Source organism: Dioscorea cayenensis, chromosome 15 (genome assembly GCF_009730915.1).
Source record: "Dioscorea cayenensis subsp. rotundata cultivar TDr96_F1 chromosome 15, TDr96_F1_v2_PseudoChromosome.rev07_lg8_w22 25.fasta, whole genome shotgun sequence".
NCBI classification, from domain to species: Eukaryota; Viridiplantae; Streptophyta; class Magnoliopsida; order Dioscoreales; family Dioscoreaceae; genus Dioscorea; species Dioscorea cayenensis.
In genome coordinates, this window is record NC_052485.1 from 4,437,390 (window position 1) to 4,450,078 (window position 12,689).

At 33.8% G+C, this 12,689-nt stretch overlaps 1 protein-coding gene across 1 annotated transcript; it reads left to right on the forward strand.

Moving 5' to 3' along the window:
• The first annotated feature begins 3,874 nt into the window (after nucleotides 1–3,874).
• Nucleotides 3,875–12,141, forward strand: LOC120276701 (nodulation receptor kinase-like). Its single transcript, XM_039283380.1, has 14 exons — nucleotides 3,875–4,320; nucleotides 5,339–5,864; nucleotides 5,954–6,429; nucleotides 6,909–7,059; nucleotides 7,276–7,347; nucleotides 7,435–7,506; nucleotides 7,610–7,684; nucleotides 7,777–7,958; nucleotides 8,489–8,712; nucleotides 9,000–9,126; nucleotides 9,208–9,276; nucleotides 9,671–9,860; nucleotides 10,623–10,755; nucleotides 11,661–12,141. Exons 1-14 carry the CDS (start codon nucleotides 4,260–4,262, stop codon nucleotides 12,015–12,017), a joined length of 2,715 nt encoding a protein of 904 aa, XP_039139314.1. The 5' UTR covers nucleotides 3,875–4,259; the 3' UTR covers nucleotides 12,018–12,141.
• Nucleotides 12,142–12,689: the final 548 nt, after the last annotated feature.

Consider the following 12,689-nt stretch of genomic DNA (forward strand, 5'->3'; position numbering starts at 1 on the left):
GCCACCATCTCAAAGCCATCCGCCATACGGCCCACACTATCTCAAAGCCATCCGCCAACGTTCGCATCTTCTCCGGTCTTGGCAAGTCTGCTACCGTCCCCTTCTCAAAGCCGCCACCATCGAAAGCCATCACCACCACCTCAAAGCCATCCACGATTTTCTTTTCTTATCTTCATGGGACGTACGCCTCTTCCGCCTCGAGGCTCACCTTCTCGAGGCGGAGCGCCTCGCCTGGTTGGGGCGCAGGCTGCGCATCCGACCATGGGGGCGTACGCCTTGAGGCAAGCGGCCACCGCCTCGCCTTGAGGCGTGCCTTAAGGCGTACGCCTCGTTCGCCTTTTTAAACAATGGTTTTAGGTTTTTAGCGTGCCCCAGAGTCCATTTATGACTTATGGGGCCCCTGGCCCAGGAGCATTGGTGCCACACTCGGGGCGGCTTGTTCTTTACTTGCTAGGGCAATTATTTTTGGCATCTTTGGCTTGGGAGAAATGACTACATTTTTAATTCTACAGCTTTATCGTTACCCTCTATTTTTATTAAAATTTGCTACCTGTATCTTACTTGTGTGGATGCAGTAGAAGCTTGAGGAACCTTCGTCAAGTGTTAGACGTTGTATCCAGTTCTCAGGGCCCTCCATGCGTGATGAGCACGACCCTGATGATACGCCCAATGACATCACCGGCTAGATCACTCTTTCCTATCGTGGTGGGGATTTGTCTTGAGGACATTTTCGGACTCTTTCACTCGTCTTGCTATTTTTTTCTTGCTCTTTGCATCTACAGTCCCTCCCCTGTGGTGCTTTGTCTTTGTCTCTTGCTCCATTCCCGATGGATAGCTTTGTTTGTTTGTTTGTTTGTTGTTGCGTCGCTTTTGTTTTTGATGTTTTTTTTTAATAATTTTTCATGTTATTCATGCTTGTCTTTTATTAATGCATTGTTATTTATCCATTTTTTTGAAAAAAAATATTATAAAATTTTTCATTTTGATCATCTTTGTTGAATAAAAAATTAAAATTTATTATATTAATATGAAAAACTAGATAAAAATTTTTCATGTCAAATATTAATTTATTAATAAAAATAAATGCTTGATAATATTTCATGTGAAATTTTATTTGACAAGTAATTCGTCTAATATATAATAAAAAATAATTATATATCCATGTATAAAAAATAAACAATTATTGGCTTCTTCCTTATACCAATCTCAGTATCATCCATTTTAATCCTTCTCCCATTTCTATTCATATTACTAAGTTAACATTTCAAATATTTCATGTTTACAGTACTTAACTTGAAACTTTTTTTTTTTTGAAAGGTGTTTGTCAACATTTCTAACTAAGTTTACATATTCTTTATTTTTATTAACTAAGACTGCATTATCAACAACATGATCATTATAAGATTTGATGTTAAATATGCTTAGCCAATTCATCTATAATTAAAACATGTAGACTAGTCACCAAGACTTTAGTGATCAAAACTTTTTTTAGTTTCTTCTCCTACCATTCTAATGTTAATGACAAAAGTCATTGTGCATATTCTTTACCATGTCTATATACTTAATAGTAAAGCACCTCCTCTAGCACCTTATTGTATTCCTCTTTTAGATCAATTAATATCATGTATAAATCTTTCTTTTTATCCATATATTTCTTCATCGACCGTCTTAATTTACAAATTACATCTATGCTAATTGCTAAGTATTCCAACTATAAAAACAAAATTAACTTAAAAAATCATATACTTGTTCCACGTCTCACCTCACTCAATTAGTCTATCCCCGACCATATTGATTATGTTATAGAATGATTAATAAATTTTATGGACTCTAGTGTTTTACGAATTGGGTTTGTATTTTTTAAATAATTTTATTCATTCAAAAACACATGAGATATTTACTTCTCTGTATGATGTTCAAATGATTATTATTTATTTATTTATTTATTTACATATAATAGGGTATATTTTTTTTTTTTTAGGTTGTGTTTGATTCCTTTTTTCCCTGGAAAATTTTTTCAATTTTTATTTTTCAACTAAATAGCATGTTTGTTTGCCAAAATTTTCCGTAGAAATTTTTTTCACAAACTCTATCACATGATCCTATTTTCCATCAAATCAGTGAAATTTTTTTTCCTACCTCCACCTTAAGAAAAGTTTTCCACGGAAAACTTTTCTTAAGGGATAACATGTGAGGATCAACTACAATGTTTTTCTTTTTCTTTTAAATTAAAAAAGATAAAATATATAACTTGATAATATTTTAAATCAATTTATCCAGATTAGGGAACAAATCCCGAGGCGTTTTGATGGTAAGATTCACGTAGTGCTTTATAATTAATTGAACTTCAAGTTCTACTCGAACAATTTTAATAATTTTTTTAAAAAAATTTCATGGGAAATGTGACTTTTTCCAATCAAACAATAAATGAGGTTTTTTCCATGAAAAATGTTACATTTCCCGTGGAAAATAAGAGTAATCAAACAACAAAATTTGAATTTTTATGGAGAAATTTGTCATAAAAATTTTTTTTTTTCCAGCCATTTTCTGTGTTGTCAATCAAATACAACTTTATTGTTTAACATCCATTGTTAAGATTTCTCTTGTGAAAGGATGAAAAATCAATCACAAAAGTAGGTATTGAAAAAGATTGATAAATGAATGAATAATTAAAAGGAGGAGGTTCTCCACTCCAATACAAAAGACAATTCATTTCAACATCATCACAAATAAATTAAGTTATTGATCCAATTTATTTTAAAAAAAGTAATTGATCCAATGATTGAGTTACAAATTTTTTTCAATAAATGAATAAATAATTATCATATGTATCAACTAATGGCCATCTTTAAATGGATAATTTATTCAGCATTGCTACATAATTTATTGGACATTGTTGAATTAGTCACTCTGATAAACTTAAATAAATAAATAAAAGCAAACGCCTATTACTGCCAAGGGTTGGCAAAAAGTCACATTCAAGATGAAGAATGATATATATACCCCTAAAACAAAGAAGAAATCTGTATCACATCAATATTTTGACCATTTTATTTCTTATAGTAAACAATTATTTTAATTTTAGGATATTTGGATGTAATGTAAGTTAAAAATGAATAAGAATAATTACAAGGAAAAAAAATATATTTTAGATTTATATATGAATGCTTGTGATATAATGAAGTGTTTTTTTAAGAATAATTAAGTTTTAAAAAAACATTGTCAATCAAGTGAGCTGTATAATTATGGTCTAAACAATCACAATTCAATAGAATTGAAATAAAAAGGCATCCGCAATTCGGTGGTAACTTACCATAAAGTACATAAGGGAGGTGAAGGTTTAAAACCTTACTTTTACCGTATTATTTACCATATTTATGTATTGCACACAAAGGCCTAGTATTATTCATCATTATTATTTGATGGTCCTAGTGTGGAGTCCATATAAAAAAATTGTATTTTCTCATGTTCAAAATTGCATGGGAATTTATCATAAGGGACCATTACGGTACAGTAATTGATGTATCTCAGTATTTACCTCTCATTTTAACGGCGTTCGTCACCTTAGTTAAAAAAATAAAAAAATAAAAAATCTTTATTCATTATAAGTCTCCTTTTTTTTACAATGATTGAGAAAAACTTTAATTTGATCAATAACTATTTCTAAAGTGAAATTATCTTAAAATAAATGATTCTATTGTTTTAATATAACAAGCAATTAACATTAAATAATACTTAACAAATAATAAACCATACTCAAAAACCAATAGATTAATCAATTAATTTAGACCTGGCCACACTAAACCAAACCCTACGGACACTCCACCACAAGGACCAAGTCCCACTTCCAACCCGTTTTCCAACCAGTAAGTAGAGAAGGAACTAGAACTTACATTCAGTAACTCCAGTTACGTAGTGGGGGAAAAAAATAGAAAACCACTTCCCGCCTTTTTTACTTTTTTCACAGCAGTTGACAGTTAACCGTTAAAATATTAGAATAAGCGCCAAAACCGAAGCTTTCCACCAGCATCCACCAGATGCCCTCATCTTTGTTCCACTCTCCATTTTGTTGTTTTCCCTGAGCGTGGACCTTCTTCATCCTCAGCCACGGCCATCGCCGGAGCTCGGAGGTCTTCGGAGAGTTCACGGTATTAGCAAGAAGTCAATTTTTTATTGTCTTTTGATCTGATCTGATTGATGTTTTGGTGTGAGGTTGGGTAACATGGTGAGCTGCCGGCAGGCTTGTCGGTAGGATCGCTATGAGTTTGGTTTGTCTTGTGGTGCTGTTGGTTCTCATCCACCGTGCTCTTGCTCAGCAAGGTGAGTTCTGGATTGATGGTTTTTGAGTGCATGTTAAGTGTTTGTGATTTGGTCTATGAGAGTTTGTTGAGGTTTTTGGTCAGGATTCTGTATGGATTGATGAATCTGGGTTTTGATGGAGGTGATGCAAGTCCTTGTTTTGGATTGTACACATGTTCAGACTTTTGGATATAGGAATCTTTTTTTTTTAATGATTTCATGCACTGGTTTTGTATTGGGTTTCTTGTACGGCTTCTGCTCAAGTTGTTATATCTTTTTATGTGGCATTTTTTTAGTGAGATAGTGTTTCTGGTTTTGTTGCAAGAGGCTTCTATTGTTTAGCTGGTAAGTGGTAATCAATTCTGACTTCGCAGTATAGTTATTAATAAAAAGTTTAGTGGATAATTGTAAGCTTTAATTTTTATTTGGTAACTTGGTTCTAAGTTTACATAAAGAGATAAAGGGTGACCACTTGATGCATTCGTTTAGTAGTTGGATTTTCTTGAATTGGTTGTGCTCAAAGTTGTCCATTTTTTTTTTCTGATGGTATTTCAATTAATGAGATAGATGATGTTTCTGGTTTTGTTGGGAGAGGTTTATGTTGTTTAGCTAGTAAAGTGAATTTTTCTGTTACTGAATACTGTATTCTGAGTGTGAGAAAGGGGTTAGTGGATAAATGAAAGCTTAGAATTTCATTTGGGAAGTTGTTCTTAGCGTGCTTAGTTCATATTAAATGGAAGTAATGTATGTAATTTAAATATTATCAAGAAACAAGGCATTTTGTTTTTGCAATTTAGAACTGTGTAATACCAAAATTGAGAATGAGAGAAGGCAATGGTTTTATCTTCATCCATTGCGTAAGCCCAGTACCAAAAGGCTTATAAGGACTATGTGATTGAAGTAAACATCCAAGCTTGTAGTTGAACTCCATGTTTTCATTGAATGATTCATTCAAACATGGGCATTGGGATGTGTAGCTTGATTTGTTGATGCTAGATTTTTCTTCGGTTATAGTTTCACTCATTGTCATATGATGTAGGTTTCTTGAGCATTCACTGTTGTGCCATCAAAAATATCACAGATCCAGTCACTAATATAACATGGACCTCTGATGAGTATCTGCCCAAAGCGGTAGGAACATGCGAGGATGTGTCTTTTCCTTCTATCAGCACTTCCAGATATTCCTTGGCTCGAGTCTTCTCAGCTGATAACCAGAACAGTTGGTGTTACTATCTACAAATAGTCCAGGGACAAGACTACCTGGTGAGGACTACTTTTCTTTATGGGCCGGTGTTCAGATCAATAGATGAAACATTGTTCAACATCTCAATTGGCTCTACATCAATATCCCAAGTCAATTCATCTCTTCAGTCTTTTGTGGCAGAGGGTATCTTTGCTGCCACTGGTAACAATGTGAATATTTGTCTAGTGAAAGAGAAGGGAAATGCTTACATTTCAATGATTGAATTGAGACCTCTTAATGATAAAATCTACTTTGATGGTGACTCGTCTATTCTAAAGTTGGTCTCTCGTGTTGATCTTGGAAATGAAAAAACTTCATACAGGTATGCTTCGTCTTCAGGCATTTCTGCATCCTGGTTATTTATTATTTCATTTTTTTTATTTGATTAGTTTATTTCACTTGTTTCATCAGGTATCCAGTGGACCCTGCTGACCGCATTTGGGATTTTGATCCAAATTTCACCAGGAGCACTTCCTTAAATTCATTTAATTTAAATCTGCAGGATGTTAATACTTCTATACCTCTTCAAGTTCTACAGACTGCTGTGGCTGATGACAAGCTGTTGAATTTCCAACTTGTTAATCTCGATATAAGCCATGAAAACTATCTTGTCATCCTTCATTTCCTTGAGCTTAATCCTGACATTCAAGCAGGCCAAAGGATATTTGATATTTGTGTGAATGGAGAAAAGAAATCGGATAGGTTTGATATACTTAAAAGCGGGAAGCCTTCCCGCTACAAAGCATTTACAGTTAAGGTCAAAGCAAACGGTTTTCTCAACATTTCTCTGATAAAAGCTTCAAACACAGTACAATATGGACCCATCTGCAATGCTTATGAAATCTTTGAAGTGCATGACATAGATGTTGAAACCATTTATAGAGATGGTATGCGATTAAATCAGTTACTGCCATTTTTCTTTGCTTTTTTCATTAACATTTTTCTTGAAGTTACCAAGGATTAATTCAATGAAATCTTACAATACATGGTCCTTATGGTCACTTTCTTAGCAAAGTAGTAGACAATAAGTCAATAACATCACTTTTAAATATGCGTGTACATATGACCATTCGAGTGGTTTCTTTCTTTTGATTCCTTATGATATATCTTGATCCTCTGGTCCAACTGTAGACACTCCAAGATCCTTTTATGCTAGAAATATGCCCCTAAAGAAATCTCTTTACATGTTTTTATTTATTCATCTGACCATCTGCTTGAAAAAAAGTATACATTTCTATTATGCTTTGTCATGTCTTTCGACTTTGGACTTTTTTCCAAGTGCAGTGCTACATATTAAGAAAAAATTGTGATGAAGTCAATGTAGAGATTGATACATATATTATTTTTCTTTTACAAATGTATACAGTTGAAGCAGCATCACAGCTGAAGAATGTACTTGTTATGGAGAACCCAGGGAATCAGAGATTGAGAAAGTGGCTTGGGGATCCATGCACACCATCTCCCTGGGAAGGTCTTGATTGTGGAGAAAGGAATCAAACTCTTATCATTACCAAGCTGTAAGTGTTCCCTGGTGTGCCCTTCTTCCTTGTCGAAGTCATTGAAATTCTACCTTCATGTCTAGTATTCCAATAATTCTAAATTAAATTTCAGAGTTCTCATATTTCTTTCTGCCGATGTTATGTATTAATGCAGTTTTTCTGGTGCGCTTCATCTCTTCCACATTTTGTTTTTAAAACAATGAATATGAAATTTAAGATCACTTACCTACTCAGGAACCTTTCATCAATGGGCCTTCAAGGACCGGTACCTGACATCATCAGTGACCTGAAAGACCTAACGGAGCTGTATGGTTAACTCCTCCCTTCAAACATGATTCACGGTTGTTGAGTAAATCTTATTTGCTCTAGGCTATGCATAATCCCTCCCAGCAGGGATCTGCAGAACAACAACTTCAGCGGCTCCATTCCAGAATCTCTTGCATCTCTGAAGCATTTATCAAAATTGTATGTTCTCAGACTTTGATTTCAATTATTTCTATCTCGCTGAGAAATGCCCTGCAACTTTGTTTCAAAGTTACATAAGCTTAATAGCTTGTCTTTCTTTTAGGTCTATCAGTTGCAACCCACAGCTCAACAGTCAGGTTCCCAGAAACTTAACAGAAAAGAAGAATCTTACCATAGAGTACGAAAACTGTAGGCATTTATCAGCCTATTAAGTTACATATTTCCATCTATTTTTCATGTGACATTTCACTTTGTATCCCTTTTAAACAGTTTTCAAGGTTGTGATGGTCAAGAAGATCCTGAGTCTGCTGACTCCCCTCAAAGAAGTGTTTATTTCATAGGTGGCATTGCTGGAGGATCTGTTGCATTTGCACTTGGACTTGGAGCATTTTTAACTTGCTTCTACAAACGAACTCGGCAACATAACGATACAACCCACCTAGTTGTGAAGAGTATGTTTATGAATACCTACCTTCTCCACAAATTCTCATATCTTCATCATGATTATGTTTGAGCTTCTTAATGTGTATGTCAGATCTACCTCATAGGAAAAAAAAAGAAGAAGGATAACAGTTATTTGCTCTTGCATGCATGGCAATGAGCGCAAGTAGGAAAAATGATATTACAGACACAATTGAGTCCCAGTTCTTCATCAGATAAGATTGTCAGAATCCTTGAATGGGCCTTATGTCTTCATGCTTGTTATAGAAATATTTAATAACCCCACTTCCACTAATTTAATTACTTTGGCTTGACTGAAACAAAATGTTAGGGTTTTTTTTTTATAATGGAAAATATATGCACAGGCAGTTTATATATCGGATATCAGGTAACCAATTCTGTGAGATTAGTTTTACACACTGCTATAAGAGCATAATTCTGTGTCTTCCTTTACTTTTGGAGCAATAATTCTTTGCCTGCTTTTCTGATAATTCAGAGAATAATCTGTTTATATGTAATGACCAAGTCCGAAAACATGCAGATCCAGTTTACTTGATGCCCAACATGGATGCCCCTTCTGTGAAATTAATAGTGCAGTGCTTTCCTCTAAAGTATATCGAAAGTGTGACATGTAATTACAAAACAATGATTGGTGAAGGGGGATTCGGAGCTGTTTTCCGAGGCACTCTCCCAGATGGAGAAGAAGTTGCTGTAAAGGTTAGATCAGCCACATCAACACAAGGAACTCGTGAGTTTGATAATGAGGTGGGCAGTACTTGACATGCATTAGATATCATTGATAATCTTTTATGACGTCTTTTTCGTTGTTTATTTAATCAGAAGGATTTAGATATACTGTGCATGGTACTGCTTTTTGGTTATAAAATATTTGATTACTTTTTTCATACGAATAACTAAGGTGCAAGATTCATTTGTTATAACAGCTATAAATTACCTCAACATATGATAAACTCAGAAGTGCTTTATGGTTTTCCTACTTTAGATTTGTGAGATATGTATTTTCCATTGATGATAGCTTGGTTGAATTACAGGTGACACTCCTTTCAACTGTTCGGAATGAAAATTTAGTCCCGCTTCTTGGTTATTGCTGCGAAAATGATCAACAAATTCTTGTTTATCCATTTATGTCAAATGGGTCATTACAAGATCGTCTTTATGGTAATTCTCTGTCTAAATTATCTATGCAGTTTTGCCGTATTTATTATTTTCTCATTTTCTGAGAGCATTATTCAATTACAGGGGAAGCGGCAAAAAGGAAAATTCTTGACTGGCCAACCAGACTCTCTATTGCACTTGGTGCTGCCACAGGTGAACTCATGTTAATGCCATATGTATATATATATATTAGAACTAGTTCATATATATATATATATTGAGTTATCCTGAGCATTTAACGATTAGGTGCTATTTGTTCATGAAAAAGAGCTTTTAATGTTAAGCTTTTAACATAGATTTCCAAAAAACTTCTTAAGAAAAGGATTTTATGGTCTAGATTTGCAAAAAATTAAGGTAGAAGAGTGTTTTATCAAAATGTAAACATGTTTATTAAATTGGTTAAAAACAAAAGGGTACATTTTCAACAGTTCAAAATATGGTTTTTTTCAGTGTTGTTATAATCATTGTTTGTAAATGTTTGTGTGTGCGGCTAAACTAGATCCCCTTTGGCAGCTTAAATTTTTAACTTTTTGTCCAAAATTTTCAGGTATAATGTATTTGCACAATTTTGCTGGACGATGCATCATACATCGGGATATAAAGAGCAGCAATATTCTTCTTGATCACAGCATGTGTGCCAAGGTGGCTGACTTTGGTTTTTCCAAGTATGCTCCACAAGAAGGTGATAGTGGTGCTTCTTTGGAAGTAAGAGGAACAGCTGGTTACTTGGATCCAGAGTATGCTTCAATCCTTTTGATACAAACCAAACATATTATTTTGGCTCAATTTAACCCAAAAAACTTAATTTGATAGGATGAGAGACCTAAGCTTATATATTATCTATATTTGCTAATTCAATCGATATGAGCCTATAAGTTAAGCTAATATGTCACTTGCTATATGCTGTTCTGTTTTAAATACCCTATTGCAAAAAAGCCAATTAACTAAGCAATGACTACATGTTAGATACAAACCACACATATTATGGGAGTTCAATTCAACCCAAAAGTTTAAACTGATAGGATATAAAAGACCGACGCTTATATACTCAACTTAGCTGATGTGGGACTATTAATTACTCTGATATATCCTATTTATTTATTTATTTTTGTTGTACTTTGATCATCAACAAAAAAAAATTGTTCATTTTAGGCCCCAAAGCAGCCGACTGTATTCATCTTACCTCTCCATCGAATGTAGTCTGTCATGTCTTAGTGCTAGATGTGCACAGCCACATCAAAATGACAAAATCAGATGTCACGACAGAGTAACATACCGCCATGAACAGAATTAGCAGATATTATTGAATAGAGGCTACAATGAACAAAATTGTCTTACTTTGGGTCTAAAAGAAACATTTTCTTTAATTTGATGGGTGAAAATCATGAACAGGGGCCCTAATTTAGGGTCCATCTTATGAACTTTAATGGTCACAGTGAAAATCATGAATCAATTATTTTTCTGCTTGCACCAAATCATGAACTGTTTTGTCATTTCAGGTATTATTCAACCCAACAGTTATCTAGCAAAAGTGATGTGTTTAGCTTCGGCGTGGTGCTTTTGGAAATTGTAACTGGAAGAGAGCCTCTCAATATACAAAGGCCACGCAATGAATGGAGCTTGGTCGAATGGGTATGTTTTGAATTTAAGCTCTTTGGTTTCTTGATGTTTCTCCTTGATTTCAAAATTACTGAGCTTGAAACATTTATATGGATTGAATTCTCTGTTGTTATTATTTGCCATCAACATTGCTGGCATTCAATCCACCCTTTAAAGAGAAAGAACAGATTCAGAGTTTTCTTCTGTGGAAACCTAAAGGAAAGACAAAGATAAAAGCATATATCTACTTGCAATTGAATTTTCTAAATTCTCCTAATGCTCTGAACTTTGTTCATTGTTTCTCCATGTTTATATTTAGAGTATACTTTCATAAAACTGAATGAGAAACGGATTTATTTATGTTAGAATCCTTCTCTTTCTTTTTTGATAACATGCTGCATCAAGCTATTAGAAATGAATTTCTTTTCAGCAGACATTCAAATGTGGTGGAAACTATGAAAAAACTTCTTCAGCATCAGCTTCTCTGAAGAACACCCTTGCTTTGCTTGCATAAACAAGCACTCAAGTAGACAAAAACAAGAATAAGATCATCTTTCTATAACTCAGTTTCTTAATATGCTTGATGAGAACATACAGCACTCATATAAATCAGACTATTCTCTTGTTCACTTGTTGCATGAAAGTACAATTTTATCATTCATTACTCAAGATTGATACTGTCATTCTATAACTCTCTTTTTAATATGCTTGATTACAACTCAGGGCACTCATTCAAAGCCAAGTATTCTCCTTGCACACTTGTTGCATGGAGGTATTTTTTTTTTTTATCATCCATTACTCAAAAATGACACCGTCTTTCTGCAACTCACTCCTTAATACACTCATCTGTTACATGAGACTTTGGTTTTATTGTACACTTGTATACCTTTCATGCAATTTTATTGCATTGATTTTAGATTGATGACATATGATTGCAGGCAAAACCATTTATCAGAGAATCAAGAATCGACGAAATTGTGGATCCAAGTATAAAAGGTGGTTACCATGCCGAAGCAATGTGGAGAGTGGTTGAAACTGCATTGGTTTGCCTAGAACCTTTCTCTACTTACAGACCAAATATAACCGACATTGTGAGAGAGCTTGAAGATGCTCTGATCATCGAAAACAATGCCTCGGAGTATATGAGATCAATTGAAAGCATAGGAATAGGAGGAGTTGGTAATGGTTCTAGCAGGTATTTATCTGTGGAAAGAAAGCCTCTTCCACCAATTCAGAGTCCAATTGAACCTTCTCCAAGTTACAGTGAAATCTTGACTGCTCCACAGCCAAGATAGTCACCAAAAAGCAAATCAGTGAAATGAAACTGTTGTTTTTCTTAAAAGAAAATGTATTATTTTGCTGCATTTTTGTCATGATGAATGAGAACATATGTAGATCTTGAACATGTTGTTTCATTTAGTAATTTTGTGGCCATACTGTTATGATAGTAATTTTACAGATTTATTTATTAAAAGAATATTTAATTACTATACTTCGAAATTGTGCCATAGTAATGCACAATGCCATTTAGATTTTTTTTAAAAAAAAAATCATGATTTTGCTTCTAATACCTTGGAATGTTCAAAGTATATACCATACAAATTCTAGAGAATTTTTAACATTCTTTGATTTATAAACTATGTATTATTCGAAAAAGCTTTATATGAATATCAACGTAAATATCTGTTATTAATATGAAATACTCAAATATAAGTAGCATCGTTGACATTCAAAGGTAATGACACATTTGACATATATAACTGGATAAAGAAGAATTTGTTGATCATTTTCACAACAATAACCAAGAAGAGGCACTAAATTTCCATTCATTAAATGAAGATAGAGTGATCAAAAGTAAAATGTATGGGTTCTATCTCGCAAATCTAAAGTAGTAAAACCATAATAACACTTGGGAGTTTATCATCTATTGAGGTAATTTTTAGCTTGTGATAACAAATTAGTCTTAC

What these genes read in the sequence shown, in the direction of transcription:
- LOC120276701 (XM_039283380.1), top strand. Translation starts at nt 4,260, where the DNA reads ATGAGTTTGGTTTGTCTTGTGGTGCTGTTGGTTCTCATCCACCGTGCT. An exon ending in CTGAAAGACCTAACGGAGCT is followed by an intron (nt 7,348 to 7,434) that starts GTATGGTTAACT and finishes CCCTCCCAGCAG; the next exon opens with GGATCTGCAGAACAACAACT. An exon ending in ATTACAAGATCGTCTTTATG is followed by an intron (nt 9,127 to 9,207) that starts GTAATTCTCTGT and finishes ATTCAATTACAG; the next exon opens with GGGAAGCGGCAAAAAGGAAA.